The 19,896-nt window shown below is 39.4% G+C and overlaps 1 protein-coding gene across 11 annotated transcripts in view; it reads left to right on the forward strand.

Moving 5' to 3' along the window:
* LOC149182907 (UDP-Glycosyltransferase superfamily protein) overlaps window positions 1-19,896 on the forward strand; it is a 284,880-nt gene that overhangs the window by 45,446 nt on the left and 219,538 nt on the right. For 9 of the 11 annotated variants that reach the window (XR_016257161.1, XM_089417000.1, XM_089417002.1 and 6 more), the window contains 2 exons: window positions 19,431-19,502; window positions 19,684-19,783. The exons of 1 other annotated variant lie outside the window; for it this stretch is intronic. Coding sequence is in view for 9 of the 10 variants with exons in the window: in XM_089417000.1 (XP_089273126.1) it covers window positions 19,431-19,502; window positions 19,684-19,783 (172 nt within the window). In the remaining variant the exon portion in view is untranslated. The remainder of the gene's footprint in view (window positions 1-19,430; window positions 19,503-19,683; window positions 19,784-19,896) is intronic. One more of the 11 variants, XM_089417006.1, reaches the window with a different exon arrangement.

Genomic DNA, 19,896 nt, shown 5'->3' on the forward strand with positions numbered 1-19,896 from the left:
AGCATACTTCTGTGCAGAGAAGAATGCTGCTTGAGAATCAGTTGAAGTCGTATCAGATGAAGAAGGGAGAACCGATTGACACCTTCTTCGGAGGACTGAATGAGATTTGAGATCAGTTGACTGCTATGGGGGCGACACCGGATCAGGAGCTGATGGTGAGGACAACCCTGAATGCTGTATTAGAAGACTGGGAGGTATTTGTCCAGAGTATACTGGGCAGAGGGACACTTCCACCTTGAGACAAGATGTGGGTAGCTCTTCGCCAGGAAGAGATCAGGCGACAGTCGAAGACAGGTAGCAGCAGCAAAGGGATCAAAGTCAAGCAGGAGGAGGAAGATGTGGCCTTAGCATCTGAGGTAAAGCAAGAGAAGCGGACGAAGAAAGATCTCTCCAAGATTAAGTGCTTCCATTGTGGGGAGTTGGGTCATTATGCGACCCAGTGTCCAAGGAAGAGGAGTAAGGGAGTGTCTTCCAAGACTAAGGCAGCGCCAGCACGGGCAGAGAAGGAAGTTTTGACAGAGGATGACTGTGCCATGAGTGCACACACACAACTTGAGCGGAAGTGGGGAGACATTGAGCTGTAGTCAGGAGGACCACAGGCGATGACGGGCAGGATCCTCGAGGTACGTAGCCTCTTGGATTAGACCTTGCTACGGGAGCCTCGATGAGGCGTAACAGGACTGGCTGATGTGGGTAGAGACGGATGCGGATGAAGCGGTAGAGAGAGCTACAATGTAGGAGTCCTGAGATAGAGCGAGGCTTGCAGGCTGCAGCAGTGCGAAAGGCACGGGGGTGTTGCACCAGTGTAGGATGGCACATAGAGGTGTGCAACGATGCAAGACACAGGGAGTTGTTGCAGCAATGCAAACGTCAGAGAGGGAGCACTTGTTAGCAGCAGAGGGAGCTCAACATTAGGAGGCTCTAGCCCAACAGAGAGGTGAGAGTTGGGAGTTCAGTTACTTACTTCTCAGTAACTGAGTTGCAGTGCAGCAGTGGGCAGCACGATGCAACATGATGAGAGGAGGTGTAGTGCGGATGCAATGCTGGGAGAAAGGACCAACAACAGCATGGATGTAGAGGGAGCTGTCGTACAGATGCAACAATGGCAGTGGCAGAACCATGGGCAACAGTACAGGATACAACAGTGCAGAGGATGGTGGGCAACAGGCCTAGCATCAGCACAGGGATCGATGCCAGATGATCAGAGTAATACTCAGTGAGGAGTATTGCTAGAGCACAATCCTCGCTAAGAGGGAGTGTTGATTTGTGGTAGCATCGGATGTGCTCTAGCCACGAAATTTGGTGGAGAGTTTGGGGCACATGAGATCTCCAATACCCAAAAAGGGTTTGGGCAGATTCTAAACAGTTCAAGAGATATTAAAATAATTAATATTTTTAATGGAGTCCCTAAGTCTAAACTTAGGGAAATTAAAATATTAATGTGAATTAATATGAAACTGTGTTAGAATGGTCCAAAAGACATGGATCAAGCCAGATCTAATCTTAACCATTGATTAGGGACTTAATCTCGGCTGTTGATATGTCAACGAGAAAAATATAAGAGGAGGCTTGAGTGTCACTTGTAGAGCACACCAGAGTGATCAATCATTCTATTCTCTAGAGCGAGGTTTGCTAAGAGTGATAGAATTAGTGATCGGGAGTTGCAGCTGAGGGGCATTGAGTACAAAGAGACAGATAGGTAGAGATAGTGCCAGGAGAACAACGCAGTAGTCGGGGAGAGTGACGTAGAGCCAGCCAGGGCTCACGCAGGGCCACGCAGAGGTAGTTGGGAGCTGCACAGAGCTTTAGAGAGGCCATCGTTGCTGATGCAGGGCCTCCTAAGGCTAACGTAGACCCATCTAGGGTGACGCAGGGCCAACGCTGGGCAGAGAGGGGCTGACGCAGTCCAGAGAGAGGCTGACGCTAGGGTTTCTGGGGCAGAGTGGTGCTGAGGAGTTGCCAGAAGGATTATCCAGGGTTTCAGCTAGGAGATTTGTCAGAAACTGAGAGGTATTACTGCCAAGGAAATTCTCTATTGGGTAGGCCAGTTTCGGCACCCAGATTGTACTCTCATATTGCTTAATAAGAAAACCCTCAGATAGTTGCACTAGTTTTCCCACATTGGGTATTTCCAGGGACATTAGGCCAAAAATAATGGTGTCATATGGTGTGTTTGTTTTTGTTTCTTTTAGTTGCTGATCTGTAATATGTTGAGCATGCACTAGTGTTTATTTTCAGTGTTTACATTGTAAATAACTTGTTAAGGAAAATAACAAGTAGGTAGGAATAAATAAGATAAAGTGCATGCAGGGTTTCTAACTAAGTAAACTTAGAAACTTCAACAACCTGGGGGTGGGATTAGGGTCAAACCTCATACAGATCCAGAGGTATCTACAAGATATATGCAATCATTAGACAAGTTGGTACTTGACAAGGAGAAGTGTGCTAATCTGCGTCTTGAATTAGGCAAATACTTCAGTTGCATTGGTTTGTTTGGTTCTTTGCATGCAATGGAAGATAGAGACAAATGTGATGCTTTCACATGGTGGGAAGCATATGGCGGCATGGGACTTTTGCCAAAATTGGCAAAAAATGTTCTCTCATAGGTTGTAAATACTTCTTCTGCAGAGAGGTGCCAAAGCACCTACAACTTCATACATAATGTGAGAAGAAATAGACTCAATGAAAACCGGGTAGTAATCTTGGTTTATGTGCACTACAACTTGAGGTTGTTGAGTCATTATTGTGATTGGGCTTATGAGGATCCAACATATAAAATTTGGGACAACCACCTAGAGGACGATAATTTGGAGGATGGCACTATACATCTTGAAGAATTGGAAGCAAAACTTATGAGAGATGAAGATGAAGCAACAACAACCATGCCACCCCCACCATCCAGTAGTAGTGCCAGTGCTCGAGTTCCAAGTATTGTTCCTTTGTTGTTGCCGCCTCCATCTACATCCTCACGTGGAGGGCATGTGCCTTTTGGTTCTGGTCGTGGGACTGTGTGGGAGGAGACTCCTAGAAGACCACCACGACTTGCTCATAAATTAGACATTTCTTGTGGCGACAAGAGGAAGTTGTAGATAATAGATTTACTTGTTTTTTCTAGTTTCTAGTAGTTTTAATAACTGTTGACCTAAGTCACTGGATTCGTCCTAAACCCCTTGCGAATCCCGAATCCGGCGAATCCGACACGATTCGGTCCAGATTCGTGTCCAAATCACAGGACACGTCGTGTCCGAGGGCGTGTCGTGATTTTCAAAAGCGTGTCGCGATTTTAGGACACGTGTCCGGTTTCCAGGACTAGCTAAGCTTAGCGCGGGAATGAAAAGGGCGTGTTTGCTCATTAAAATTGTCATTTGGCAAGTGATTTGTGCTGTTGGCAAGTGATTTGTGCTGTTGGAGCAAGGAGTAAAGCATTTTGGCAGCTTCATGATCAAGTCTAGGCCCTAGTATTGATATGCTATTCATGGTAATGTTAAATTCTTAAAGTAAAAGTGACATTCTCCTTAATCTTCATTTTCATCCTTTTACTTAAATTTTTAACATTACCATGAAATGACTCAGGATGTTTGAGAGTGGTTCCGGCCTCATTGGATTTCATATGGAGAAAGTAGAATTTTAGATTTCATTCAAAATCCAGCAGACTTATCAGTTTTTCAGGATTTTAGGATTGGGGGATTGCAATGTTTCCATTGAATTTTGTCATGTATTAGGGTATGGAACTCGTATTTAATCAAGAGCACCAAACCAAGAGCTTCTGAATATGTCGCTTCCGCTCCCATTTTCGCTCTCGCTCCCCGCTTTCGCTCCCGCTCCCAAGTAACACTGTTCCTGATGATATGGGTCTGGACACCACTGTTGAGTTGGCATTGGCCAACATCGATCTCAATGATCCAGTGCTAGAGCCTGTTAGATTTGATGACTTAGAGGGGTCAACCTCCATACCAGCAAATGCAGAGGCGACTATGGATAGAGCGGAGTAGGAGGATGTAGAGGAGAGCAGTGGGGACCATGATGATGGGGACAATGATGCTGATTCTGATGCTGATTGATGCCTTGAGGCTTGTATACCTGTAGTTGTTTTATATTTTCTATTTCTATTTGCCATTGGCATTGCACCAACACTACCTATGTAACACATTTTGATTTGATGACTTAATGAGAAAACTACAGTTGCCAGTGTGTTTATCTTACTATCTTGTAGTTGTAAGTTGTCTTTCAGTTATGAATTATGAATCATGATTTAAATTTTTAATAGATTTATCATTTATGTGACCAGTACCACTGACATTTATTTGAATTTTGTATGTACTATGCATGCTAATAGCTATAGATGAAGATCTATGTTTGAAATCAATAAATTTGTATCATTAATTAAAATTTGTGTAAGAAATATGATAATATCTAATTTTTAATATATATGTATATTTTATATATATATATATATATATATTTTAATAAAATAATATATAACGTGTCCTAACGTGTCCTGTTCTGGGGGGTCAGCGTGTCCGAATCCGACACCACGAATCTCGAATCCTACGTGTCCCGAATCCCCGTGTCAGGTGACTTCGCTGTTGACTCTTTCATGTTTAGTATGATATTTTTTGTGAACAATATATGACAATTTAAGTTTGAAGTTTGAAGTTGGCAATTATAACTCATGGTAATGAATCATGAATTTGATGCTTCGTGAAAGTTGAAAGTTGTTTCATTTCATTTCATGTTAGATATTCTTTGTTGTAATGGTTACACTTAGCTTACAAGTACAACTTTGGTGATCAATTATGATAAATGTTATATATTGAATTTTGAAAGCTTGAAACTTTAAGATTGATGAATCATGAGACTCAATATGTTGTATGTTACTAACTTGTGGACGTGGTTGAGGAAGATGATAACTTCTAGATGATTGTTGTTATATGGTTCAATCTATGTTTTTATGCTTTTTATATCTAATTCATCATTCTACATGATTTTGTTGACATATATGCATCAAAATATAAAAAATATATATTATATAAAAAATCGCTCCCGGAATCACTCCCAAACTGGGAGCTTCTAAAAATGTCGCTTCCGCTCCCACTTCTGCTCCCACTGCCTGTTTTCGCTCCTGCTCCCAAGTAACCTTGCAACAACATTTCTCAATGCTTTCATTTGCAGCATTTGGTACTTGGGTATTTTCAATTGCCACATTTATTTTCAAAGCACATTTACTTTGGGGCATTTACATTTCCGAGTTCAAGTACTTTACTTTTCAAGCAATCATCTTTCACTTCAAGCATTTAGTTTTGAGCTTTCAATTTCCAAGTATTTGCTTTTCAAGCACTTTACTTTCAAGCAATTATCTCTTACTTTGAGCATTCAAGTACTCTTTATTTGTCACTAGTCTCCATTGGTTATATCATTTGCTATCTCAGTATTTCATTCATTTGATTTCCATTGCTACATCTATTGCTTATGATCATTTATGTGCTTAAGGTCATTTACTTGTGAAATTATTTACATGCTTTGAAGAGACATGCTGTTATTTGTTGATGGTTGAATGTGTCATGTGTAATCCATAACTCCTAGAACTTAATTTTGTTGAACTTAGCTTAATATAGTCTTAGTCTTTTCTCTCGTAGGGTTTACCCCCCTTGGCTTTGCTAGGAGTTAGCCATGACAGAGGATTTGAGAATTGAGTGACAGCTACTCAAGTTGAGACTTGCCCCTAAGGCCACACCAAGTGGATTAAAGATTTCTCCAACTTAGCCCAGATGTGGATTTAAGCGGCAACAAGTCTTAACCAGGAAACCAACAAATCTGAGAACCATGCCTCTATATTCTTCATTGTATTAACTTGACTATACATAATACAGTAGTTTGGTATTGCAAAACATCCGAAAAATCTGGTCTTCTAACTTGATTTAAATTACAACTTGTTGTCGCTCAGATTGTATAGGCACCATGACAACGACTCAAGGTGGGGGCTGTCACTCTAATCCTTGCCCACTCTGTACTAGCTGTCTCCCAACAATAGGCTATGGGGGGTAGTCCCTATGGAAATGTGACAGTGAAGGACAAGTTGGTAACCAACAAGTCCGGTAGACACAATTGAGTGGCCTAGCTACTTGGTTAAATTTAGCAAGATCTTAAGGATTATATTAGATTTAAATGAGACCAGTGCCTTATGGAGTCGAAACTTTTGCTTATTCTTAAATTAAGACCAAGTAACAAGTAACCGGATGGACAACTGTTGCTTAAATGCTTCACTAACCTATATGATATGCAAGTCCCAAGATCTAAGTGTAATGCAAGGATTTTTGTTACATTTAAGTTATATGTCTAGTTTAAATGGAACCTTCCTCATAACTATTTTGAGACCAACTTTTAGAGTAGGTTGTGGGATGGAAGCCAACGGGAAGCAAGCAAAGGCTTGATTAACAATACCTCCCCCTGTGTTCCAACCACCCAGTGCCTCCGACGCTGCAGAGATTGTGGCTCTGACGACTGCAAGGTCACTGTGTTAACCACTAAAAAGGTGATGAATCCCTCAAGCTAGGTGATAAAGGGTGGCCCTAGAAGTCTATCAACCAAGCTTATGCTTGGAGGTAAATTTTTAATGCAATTAGGCTTAGAATGCTTATGCAAAAGCTATGAGTGAATTCTTGGTTTAGGATCGGTTTAATGTTTATGTACTTAAAGTTATGATTAATCTTCAATGACAAGAGTATTATCAAATAAATGTAAAGACAATCTTATTACCAAGAGTGTGCCAATTATTAAGTGCCAATGTAAAATCCACAAGATTAACAATTTGCCAATGATTAAGATGCCAATTACTCAAGATGTTCCAATGATGATTACTAATAATCAAACAATAATTCCAAGATTATGCTCCTTAGACAATGCCAATATTGAAAGATGCTCAAGAATAAAACTTAAGATGCCAATTGCTTAAGATAGACAATAAAATTACCAAAGCTTCTTAAGATTGTGAAAGAGCACAAGTTTTGAGCTTTCTCAATAATGCTTCAACCAAAATCCCAATTAGATCTTAATGCCCAAAGCTAAGAGATGCTCAATTAATTCTCAATATGCCAATGCTTAAGATAGACAACACAATGTGTTTAACAATTATCAATGATTCCTTAGCAATGTTCAATTAGATGCTTAAGCCAACTAGATCAATGAAACTTCAATGCTCAAAGTAACTTAAACAATTCAACAAGATTAGAGTTATGATGTGTGAGTGGTTACTTAGTGCAAAATTAATGATTCCTTAGAGACTATGAATGAGCTTACAAGTAAACAAACAAATGTTAGCCTTCAAATAACCAATGCTAAGACAATCTTCTTCACAATAGCACTTAGCAACATTAATGAGATGAGCACTAATTAGCCTTTAGGACAACAATAAGTAAATCACTTTAGATCTAGGAAATGACAAGCATATATGAACCAAAAATGAGCAATGAGGCACCTAACGACTTGCCAAGTGAAAATATGAACTAACAAGCACTTTTTATGATGTAGCTTTAGAATATATCAGATCTGATTTCACTTATGACAATCAACAAATAAACATATAAAGAGCTTGATGACAAATGCCCAAATCATGCAATTAATTCCTCAATATGTTAGGCAAATTTTGAGTTAATTTTAGGGCACTTTAATGAGTGTTATGTCACTGTTATGAGAAGTTTATGACAACTGTAATAAAACAGTGAAACAATGAGGGTTTAGAGAGCAAATCCTAAGCCCAAGGCCTTGAAGATCACTTGCCCAAAATGCCAAAAATTTCTCCAAAGCACTTGGCACCTAAAAGCACCAATTTTGAGCAAATATCTCCCTGCAAAACCCACCAATCTTCAGTCTAGAAATCAAACTTACCCACAAAGATGGAAGAGAGGGCAAATTAGGGCCAAGAGAGGTCAATGCTAAGCCCTAGAGGGCTAGTGTTGAGGGGAAAAAGGCCTAGATAGGCTTGCGTTAAGGGGAGGAGGCCCTAGAGGCCTACGACAAGCCTCTTAGAGGATGCGGCCAAGGGGATAGGGGCCTTATAGGCATGCCACAAGCCCTAACAGGGTTGTGGCCTAAATGAAGAGAGGGTTGAGGATGAGGGAAGGCCCAAAAGGGGCCATGACAAGGAGAAGGAGGGTCGAGGAAGGCAGCCAAGAGGGAAAGAGGGAAGAAGGAGGGCCAAGGATGAGTGAGGGAAAACAGAGGAATAACGAGGGGAATGAAGGCCTTTCAAGGCCACAACAAGTGTAAAACCTTGGCTATGCAAATTTTAACCAGACATGTATCAAAATTTAAATTTTAAATTTCAAGTTTGTAAGGTACCCAATTAACAAAATTTAATGGAACTGCTACTCAGAAAAAGCCCTAATTTTCTATTAGCTGAATTTAACAAAATTGTTATTCAGATTAAATAGAGAATTCAAAATCTAATTATTCATTTGATAGTACTTACTTGGAATTCTGTCTGATGGTGTTTCTGACGGTTGCTCTGGAGTTCTATGGTTGAAGATGTCATTGTTCTGTCGCGACACTTGCTCCCATTGCGTTACCAAAACGACCAAAGCCTCCTTGCCAAACTAAGCACAACTTCAATACCCAACTCCAAAGTACTTCAAATTCGAGGTACTCTGGCCCCCGTGCCCAAAATTTCAAGAACATCTGATCTCAAACTTCTTTCTATCAGTGGCATCATGCATGGAATTTCCTTCTTTCTGTAATTTTTTCCTTCTTTGTAATTTTTCCTCTCTGTTCTTTCGTTCCCCCTACTCCGTCTTTGTGTGCTTGGATAAATACTTGTTCTCAGGCGGTCGCTGCCTTCTTCCACCGCCCTTATCCAATTTTTATTCATTAGTCATCTGTTACATGTTGCCTCAAGTTGAGGTACGCTAATATCAAGTGGATGATGAGTTTTAACTTTTAATTCATTTAATTAGAATTATAACATTTAATCAAATGAATCTTAATACATAACTTTAATTTATAATTTTTAGAATAATTGAATAGTTGTCAAATGCTTGGTATATAAAATGAATATTTAAAAATGAATATTTGTACATATTTACATTAAGGGGATTGAAAGTGTTAATTTTAGATAATAACTTTATAATTATGAAATATTTAATATGTATCTTTTGAGAGTGTCGAATTTTTAGGTCATACTTCTCTTCTTAAATAATTTAGGTATTTGAATAATTATTTAATAAGTATACTAGTGCAAGGCATGCGATGTATGCATATGTACCTATCATATGCATACATCGTATACATGTTAATACCCTTTTGCTTATAATCCGAAATGGGTCATTACAACAAGGGCAAGGAGGGAGGGCCGAGGCCCTTAGGGCTCACGGCTAGCCTCCAAGAGGCTAGAAAGGTTGACGTAGGGGGAGAAGAGGGTGATGTAGGGCCAAGGAAGACCGACGCTGGGTCTGGGAGGCTTGAAAATGCTGAAACCCCTGCTCGAAATTTTTATTTTGTTTCAGATATGCTTGCTCAGTTTCTTCAATGGCTGGCCCTGCAAAAAATTGTAGAGGCTAGATCTTACCCTCAAGGGCCTAGATCTAGCTCTAATCCAACTATTCTCGCTTGATTTCACCCACACAAGTGAATTCACAAATACCCAAAACCCCAGTATATAAAAAAATTCAAAATAATTTCAAAACCCCAAAAACCCAACTACAAACAAGGGTTAGAAAATAAAATTATTTACAAAATCTATTTACAAAATATATGTGTATACAATGCTTGAAATTTTTTTGAGAAATTAAATTTTTTATAAACCCTTGATATTGGCTAAATGTATTTTTCGAAAGATAAATGCAAGCTACAACCTTAGCGAAGTTAGAAAAACCTTAAAAATATCTGAAGTCCAAACAAGGTCAGCCTGTAGGCTGTGCCCACAGTTTGTGAACTTGGAGCCCAAGGACTGGGGAACCTGCAAACACCATATAATTCTTCAAGCATAAACCGTTAGAACAACAATGGATCTGAGCATCTAAGATATGCCCACAACTTATCAATAGAGTGTTCCTATTATCTACAATGAAATAACGATTTAATTTAAAATTTAAACACAATATAGGAATGCCTGTACCCAACACATACCACAAATTAGTAGACAATAGATACGATCAACTGCACCCCAAAGTCTTTATTATGTTTCCAAAAACATTTCCAGTGGGACAATAGCGTTACATCAACTTTTCTGTAGAATTACCTTAGGCAAACATCAGATGGCTTGAGACCAGTGTTACTTGGGAGTGGGAGCGACATTTTCAGAAGCTCCCGGTTTGGGAGCGGATCTCGGAGCATTTTTTATATAATATATATATATATATATATTTTTATATTTTGATACATATATGTCAACAAAAACATGTAGAATAATGAATTAGATATAAAAAACATAAAAAAACATAGATTGAACCATATAACAACAATCATCTAGAAGTTATAATATTCATCAACCATGTCCACAAGTTAGTAACATAGTAACATACAACATATTGAGTCTCATGATTCATCAATCTTAAAGTTTCAAGCTTTCAAAATTCAATATATAACATTTATCATCATTGATCACCAAAGTTATACTTGTAAGCTAAGTGTAACCATTACAACAAATAATATCTAACATGAAATGAAATGAAATGAAATAGCTTTCAACTTTCATGAAGAATCATATTCATAATTCATTACTAATGAGTTATAATTGCCAACTTCAAACTTAAATTGTCATATATTGTTTAAAAAAATATTATAATAAATATGAAAGAGTCAATAGTTATAAAAACTACTAGAAACTAGAAAAGAGAAGTAAATCTATTATCTATTTCTTATGCTTGGGCCTCTTGCCACCACGAGAAATGTCTAATTTTTTAGTCTTGTTGGAAAATCAGGATCTTTGTCATTAATATCACCCTCTAAGCATTAATATCCAGAGGTATCTTTGTCGTTACCTTTGTATCTGTATAGGGATCTTTGTCATTAATATCACCCTCTAAGAATTAACATAAGATAGAGAAAGCATAGCATGTCAAGTCAAGATTTTGTTTGAGTGATGCGTACATTTTTAGGAGGGTCATGATAGAGGAGTTCGACAACCAATGTCACTAACATCAAGATACATAGAGGGATTGGTGCTCTTGATTAAATACGAGTTCCATGCCCTAATACATGAGAAAATTCAATGGAAACATTGCAATCCCCCAATCCTGAAATCTTGAAAAACCGATAAGTCTATTGGATTTTGAATGAAATTTAAAATTCTACTTTCTCCATATGAAATCCAATGAGGCCGGAACCACTCTCAAACATCCCGAGTCATTTCATGGTAATGTTAAAAATTTAAGTAAAAGGATGAAAATGAAGATTAAGGAGAATGTCACTTTTACTTTAAGAATTTAACATTACCATGAATAGCATATCAATACTAGGGACATAGACTTGATCATTAAGCTGCCCCACTAAAAAATTATTTGTTTCTTTCAAAAAAAATTGCATTTCGAATATTACTACAAAAAAACAATTTGCAAAAAAAGGCAAAATGCTCCCAAAAACGCTCCCGAAAAGGCAGGGAGCGAAAATATTTTTAGGGAGCGTGCTCCCGACCCCCTCCCGAGTCGCTCCCGCCCAGAGTGCGGATTGGGAGCGGGATCGAGGGGGCGCTCTCCCGCAACACTGCTTGAGACACAAATGAATCTCAATTTATAGATAAATCCTCCAAGTGGAAAAATAACTGCTAGTTGGCTTGATCCCTGCCAAAATAATATCAACTGCCGAAAAATATTTGATCATTTTTTAATCTTCACTGTTGAAAATATTTATTTTTGAAGAATTTTCGAATTTCTCATTTAACCCATTTTTTATTAGCTCAAAATTAATTATTTGGGCTAATTTTCTCAAAAATTTGACTTTGACTTATCCACCAAGGTCCAAGGGTCTAATTTTTCTTGAAATTTCCAATATTCCTTTGGTGGGGGACCTCCAAAAATTAATTTCTTTGATACCCACGAATTTTTCCACTTGGAGAATTTAATTTCTTTAAGACTCTAAATTTGACTCTAATTAATTAATTTTCTTGCTTAGGTTTAATTTATTTTTTGTCAGAAAAATTAATTAATTGACACTTGAGGGATTAAATATTTTTTCCTCCCTCTAATATTTTAGCCATGGTGTCTAAGTATGAGAAACTATTGTTAAAATTGGCAACTAGGGCCAAACTCCATGCGGGTTATATTATTTATGGCAGCTGATATTTTTATTGGATCCCTCTCATTGAGAGGTGTAGGATTGATCTAAAGATCATCGGATTCTGATAAGTATTTATGAAGTTATGAATTTATTTATGTTATGGACAAATTGTTAAGTCGGCCAACAACTTATGTAGGCTCAGAAGCACAACAGTCATGTCTATTCAACCTCTACGTTTTAGTATAAATAGAAGAGGACTTCAAGTCATTTCTACACACACTTGGATCTCTTCCTCTCTCTACTTGTCTTTGGGTTTTAGTAGGAGGAGAGATCCTAAGGAAAAGTCGGAAAAGTTGGAACTGCCGGAAAAGTCGGAAAAGCTGGAATTGCCAGAAAAGCTGGCAAAGCTGGCAAAGCCGGAAAAGTCGGAACTGCCTGAACTGCCGAAAAGCGGAAACGTCGGAAAAGCCGGAAAAGTCAGAAAAGCTGGAATTGCCGGAAAAGCCAAAACTGCCGGAAAACCAGAAACTACTGGTAACTGCCGAAACAGCAGGAGCATCTGTCTCTGAAGGAAGGCAACATGATGTATGAGATCATGGGCAGCATAATAAGCAGTATGATGATATGAGCATGGGCAGCATAATGATGCATGATGATATGAGCATGGGCAACATAATGATGAATGAGATCATGGGCAGCATAATGATGAATGAGATCATGAGCATGGGCAACTTGATGATGAATAAGACCATGGAAGATGCAGCATGATGAGTAGCATGAAGATGAGAGCAGCTCAGTCATCAAGGTTCAACACGTGACAATACAACAAGGTGTCACACGGTAATGTGCAGCAAATAGACGAGATGTAACACTATGATAGGTGAACGAGTCACCTTAGAGAATCAGTTGAAGCAATATGTCTTCAAATGATCTCATGCCGATATCAAAAGTCAAAGCGATTGACTTCTATTGTAAATGTACTATCTCTGTCACTTTCTCTGCTGAACTTTGAAGAACATAAAAGAAGAATTGATCAAGGGTTCCCCACATTGGGGTTTGTCCCTGGCTAGCGCCACATCTTGTGTCCTTTTGTTTTGGCTTGTCTTTTGCGATTTATATTTATGTTCTATCTGCAGTTTACTTTATGCTGAAGTGATTGCTAATGTGGAAAAGAAATTGAAATAAATTGCTCTAGCATAGAACATACCTAAAATTAACATGGTATCGGAGCTGAGGTGAAGACAATGCCCAAGCAAGAGTGAAAGAGCAATCACCAAAGACAATAGGGACAAGACAAAAGGATCAATGGGTTCCACATCTCTCTTCTAAGTTCACAAAGGGTGAAGTCGAAGCAGAACATATTATCAGAATGGCGTAGCGGAAGTTTCTGATGTCCCATCTAAAGATCACTTCGTTGGGAAGTTCGGATTTAAGGGTGGAAGGAAAGGCAGATGCCTTGGTTGTAATAAGTTCGACCATTATGCGAAGGAGTGTCCGAAGGTAATGCAGGTCATTAAGGAAATGGTCGACTCTTCAAAGAAATCAAGGAACCCCGAATCACTTTTATGTACCTGATCGCAAGAAGAACTTGGTGTCCATCTCGGAAATGGAAGTCAAAGGTTTCAGGGTGGCACTCATCGATGGAAAGGTACGTGTTTGGAAATAGAATTTTCAAAGATGTTTTTGAGTTCAGGGTTGTATCAAATTGCAGGAAGTCCATTAGGGACCATGTCCATTGTCACGTAGCATCGAAGGTCTGTGAGTCAGATGGTGACAGGGATGCCTGAATTCAAAAGGAGCATGAAAGTACGTGTCTGAGATGTACCGAAGGAAAATCTTACAAGGGGACCATTCCCCTCATGTAGCAGGTACACAGGTCTAGGACAACCCAAGGGGTCTGAGATTGGTAATCAGGAATCTTTCATATGCAGGTGGAAGAAATCCCTCTATGGCTTGAAGCAAAACACCCTGGGCATAGTATGAGAGGATCGATAGCTGTCTGATAAAGCTGATATTCACTAGGAGTGAAACGGATCCAAACCATCCGAAGGTTGTGGATGATGGACCTTTCATACCAGCACCTTATGAGGACGACCTACTTCTAACAGGTGCAAACCCTCTCATTTGTAGAAGTAAGAGGGAGTTGGATTCCAGATGTGGAATGGTGAACTGCAAGCCTGTGGCTACCTCGAGGATCTTAACTTTCAGAAGTTATATGGTAGTGATGTCGGATCAGATTTGGGAAATGCCTCTGAATCTCATAAACTCATTTGCGTTGATGTTCTTGGTGAACTTCCGTCCGGACATATGTTTTGCAGTTAGCATGGTGAGCTCATATTTGGTTAAATCTCACTAGATTGGTGCCAAGAATCTTCTGAGATGTCTTCGGGGCACAATCTTTCATGGATTGAGATACACTGCCGGAAATATGAAATTGCATGATTATTCGAATGCTGATTGGGCAGGTAGTGTGGAGGATCACTAGAGCACTTCTTAGTGCTGTTTCTCTTTGGATTCTGCTTTGATATCATGGATGAGCAGGAAGCAGAAGTCAGTTGTTATAAGCACCGCTGAGACCGGATACATATCTACGAGTATGATCTCGTATGAAGCTGCCTGGTTGGGGAAGCTCTTCAAGTGAGCTGTTTGTACCACTGTGATTCTCTGTGACAACCAGAGGTGGGATTCAATTATTGAGGAATCTCGTATTCGATGATTGCTCCAGTAGATAGACATCAGATACTACCTTATCTGGGATATGGTAAGTCTATGAGCAAGGAAGCTCCATCGCTATGAGATGATGTACAGGTCGCTACACTTTGTCTAAGCCCCAGGGGAAAGATCAAATCTGTGATTTTCCCGAACGACTTGGAGTCGTCAAGAGACCCTTGTACAAAGGTCTTGCATGTTGTATACATTGAGCTTTGGGAGCTCTGGGGGCTTGTGGTTCTTATTGGAGCAACATACGACCATAGGGTGACTCACCCTCCCCTGGTGGTGCGCACTGGGACAGGATGATTTGCTCTCCTGTGTATAGGATGATTTGCTCTCCTGTGGATAGGATGATTCACTCTCCTGTGAACAAGATGATTCGCTCTCCTGTGGGACAAGATGATTCGCTCTCTTGTGGTACAGGACGATTCGCTCTCCTGTGTAGCAGGATGATTAATTCTCCTGTGAGGTTTGGATGATGTGTTCTCCATGATGATTGTGTAGTAGGATGATTAATCTCCTGTGAGGTTTGGATGATGTGTTCTCCATGACGATTGTGTAGCAGGATGATTAGTTCTCTTGTGAGGTCTGGATGATGTGTTCTCCATGATGATTGTGTAGCAGGATGATTAGTTCTCCTGTGAGGGCTGGATGATGTGTTCTCCATGATGATTGTGTAGCAGGATGATTAGTTCTCTTGTGAGGCCTGGATGATGTATTCTACATGGCGATTGTGTAGCAGGATGATTAGTTCTCCTGTGAGGACAGGTTTGATTAAGTTCTCCTGTCGAGGCATCCTACCCATGCAGTCTGGGACTCATGGGAAGTACCTCTCATTTGTTCAATGAGCAGGGAAATGATGATAGGGACCATAGTAGTACCGATGGAGGCATCGTTATATCTACCGTACTCCCTATGCTAGGATGACCTTCATTGATCTGGGATCAATGATACTGGTCTGGGACCAATGGTAGGAGTTGTACCTACTATGACACTGACTTCGGGTCGGTTGAGGATTGGTCTGGGACCAGTGGTAGGAGTTGTACTTGTACCTACTATGACACTGACTTCGGGTCAGTTGAGGACTGGGCTGGGACCAGTGGTACACACTCTAAGACTGACTTCGGGTCAGTGGAGAATGGTATGACACGTTCTCGATCAATTTTTCTTGTTCATGGTTCAGCAGAGCTAAGTTGAGAAGAGCAGAGCCAGCAGAGCTGAGCAGAGCCAGCAGAACTGAGCAGAGCAGAGCAGAGCCGGCAGCGCTGAGCAGAGCCAGTAGCGCTGAGCAGAGCAGAGCCTGCAGAGCTACGTAGAGCTAGCAAAGTTGAGCAGAGCAATGCAGGGCACTGATAGCAGAGATAGTACAGTTGGACATATGGATCAACAGATGGAATTCTCCCTAGTTGAGAGGGAGTGTTAAAATTGGCAACTGGGGCCAAACTCCATGTGGGTCATATTATATATGATCGCTGATATTTTTATTGAATCCCTCTCATTGAGAGGTGTAGGATTGATCTAAAGATCATTCGATTCCGATAAGTATTTATGAAGTTATGAATTTATTTATGTTATGGACAAATTGTTAAGTCGACCAGCAACTTATGTAGGCTTAGAAGCCCAACAGTCATGTCTATTCAACCTCTACATTTTAGCATAAATAGAAGAGGACTTCAAGTCATTTCTACACACACTTGGATCTCTTCCTCTTTCTACTTGTCTTTGGGTTTTAGTAGGAGGAGAGATCTTAAGGAAAAGTCGGAAAAGCTAGAAAAGCCAGAACTGCGAGAAAAGCCGGAACTGCCGGAAAAGCCGGAAAAGCTGGAACTGCCGGAAAAGCCGAAAAAGCTGGAACTGCCGGAAAAGCCGAAAAAGCTGGAACTGCCGGAAAAACTGGAAATGCCGGAAACGCCGAAACTGTCGGAAAAGCCTGTCGGAAAAGCCAAAAAAGCTGGAACTACTAGAAAAGCTGGAAATGCCAGAAAAGCCGAAAATGTTGGAAAAGCTGGAAATACCAGAAAAGACAGAAAAGTCAGAAAAGCCGAAAAAGCAAGAAATGTCGGAACTGCCGGAAAAGTCGGAACTGCTGGAAAAGCCGAAACTACTGGGAACTGCCGAAACAACCGGAGCATCTGTCTCCAAAGGAAGGCAACATGATGTATGAGATCATGGGCAACATAATAAGCAGCATGATGATATGAGCATGGGCAACATAATGATGCATGATGATATGAGCATGGGCAGCATAATGATGAATGAGATCATGAGCATGGGCAGCTTGATGATGAATAAGACCATGGAAGATGCAGCATGATGAGCAGCATGAAGATGAGAGCAGCTCAGTCATCAAGGTTCAACACATGTGACAGTACAGCAAGGTGTCACATGGTAATGTGCAGCAAATAGACGAGATGTAGCACTGTGATAGGTGAACGAGTCACCTTAGAGAATCAGTTGAAGCAATATGTCTTCAACTGATCTCATGCTGATATCAAAAGTCAAAGTGATTGACTTCTATTGTAAATGTACTATCTCTCTCACTTTCTCTGCTGAACTTTGAAGAACATAAAAGAAGAATTGATCAAGGGTTTCACCACATTGGGGTTTTTCCCTAGCTAGCGCCACATCTTGTGTCCTCTTGTCTTGGCTTGTCTTTTGCGATTTATATTTATGTTCTATCTGTAGTTTACTTTATGTTGATGTGATTGCTAATGTGGAAAAGAAATTGAAATAAATTGCTCTAGCATAGAACATACCTAAAATTAACAACTATGCACTAAAATATTTTTTACATAAGATAATTACATTTTCAACTCTCAAAGGGGGAACACCTGTTCGGTATAGACCCTCAAATTACACATCCAATTCTGCGACACAACATGATCTAGTAGGCCAAGTGATTTGTAATAAAATAATTTAGCCAATTAGCGTAAATTATTCCCATATCAATTTTACATAAGACTCGACTAAAATACTAGGACTCACCTAAGAGTTTGACAACAAATTCCACCTTAGCTTTGGTGTGAGGTTGGAGGGAAAAACTCTGCTGACCATCCGTGTTTAGAAACACATATGGATCAATGAGACGAAAAACCTCCTAGGATGAAATTTTCGCCAAAATAATAGGCTTAGCTAGGTTGTTACATACATACATGGTTTTACTAGCATCATTTAAATTTTACGTTACAAATTTGCAGAATGGATTTACGATGACTCAATAAACCGATGTCTTGACGATCTCGATCCTTTGAAGAAATTGGTACATCTGCTTCCTTGGAACTTTGACAAAAATGAGTGCAACACAACCCTGATTCCTTGACCATGCTAATTTAAATATCTCCAGAGTAACATAGGTATTCCGTAGAATCTCTATATGTAATACAATATTTAAGTATTTCACAAAATCCCTGATTCTCAGCACATGTGACCAAATATAGGTCGACACCTGAACAAGGATAACTTAAAATAATTTTAGAGTAAAATGAAGATAGACTTGGCATTAATAAGTAGCATTATCAGACATTATGAAGCCACAGTTGTTTTAATAAATGTTGATTCTGAATGCTTGTGGCAGTTGTTGCCTTGAAGTGTAAGTTAAATAAAAAAATTGCAGCCCTATGGAGCAGTTAGTAAATACCAAACAGGGGACTTGGATTGGTTTTGAATAATGGACATCACTAAGAAGCTTCTCACCAGCTTAGGTTAAATGGTATACCCATTACAAATTCATTGAAATTACAACAAATATTGGCAGAGTGTAGAAACTTCTCTTGTCAAGATGTGAATATTTTCCCTAAAATGTTAATATCTCTATGTCATACATTCTTCATAATTTGATATCTGCTAAGGTATGACAGTGACTGTGGCATCATGTGCATCTAATCATGGTTCTGCTTCTTTATTATATTTATCTGTATCATATATTATATACTAATAAAATGTTGCAATGGAAATTGAAGCTAATGGATATGTACATAAGGCCACTCCACCCATGCATAATTTAGCAGCCCCATGAAAAAGGGGAAAAATAAAACCAGCAAGCCTGCCTCAATAACTAAACCAACCATCTCCCACCCCAGCTTCCAAATCAATTCTGCTTGAACTAGTCCTTCCTCTACTGGCCAAGCAATCCTATCTGCCAAGACCCCCTTTCCCAAACCAATTCCATCCCGTCCCTGCTATTCACACTGTGCATCCATCCAGGCTCTCGTAACAATTAGCGCTCTTGGTTAAAATAGTGTTACAGTGCATGTGTTTATGCCATATGGGCACGTATGTGCGTATAATTCCATCAAATTGAAATTTGAAATTATGATGTTGATCAAGTTGATAAATAAATGACTGCCATTTGGCAAAAAAATTGCTTTCTGCATGTACTAACGTTCCTGTACGAATTTTGATATTTTGTTCCTATCAATATTTATCTTTTGTTTTTGAAAATAATTAAGTATAATAAAATTGGAATTTTCGTATAGCCATTTTGTTGATCAAATTTATAATATCATTTTTAGGCTGTTGTATCAGCTCTTGCAAAGGAGCAGCAAGATTATCTGTTTACATTTATCACACATGCTGCTCACGAGGTTTGCACTTCAAGTCTCCTCTATTTAAATCTACTTCGTCTTTTAGACTATTTTGCTAGGCTAGCCTGTGTTTTTTGTGCTTTTTCTATCAATAAAAGAGTTCGAATTCAAAAGGTCCACCATTCTTTGAGTGCTCACTTCTTGCTTTTATCCTCTAGAACTTACACAAGATTTTATGCAGTACTTGAAGTTTCAAATGGCAGCAGCAAATGTTTCATTCTGTGCTATCTCAACACCTCCAGTCCTTCCATTGAAAATCAATAATGATGAGGTTGAAACAGGCATGCGTTCTCCAGTTCTTATGAATGGTTTTATCTTCTATATGTTTTCAAACAATTACATTGTATCAGTTTTCAGCACAAAGAGATTTTTGCCAGGTTATCCTAAGTACATT

This window comes from Pinus tabuliformis, chromosome 3_2 (assembly GCF_031772625.1).
Source record: "Pinus tabuliformis cultivar Carrire ecotype Pingquan chromosome 3_2, CPIR1, whole genome shotgun sequence".
NCBI lineage: Eukaryota > Viridiplantae > Streptophyta > Pinopsida > Pinales > Pinaceae > Pinus > Pinus tabuliformis.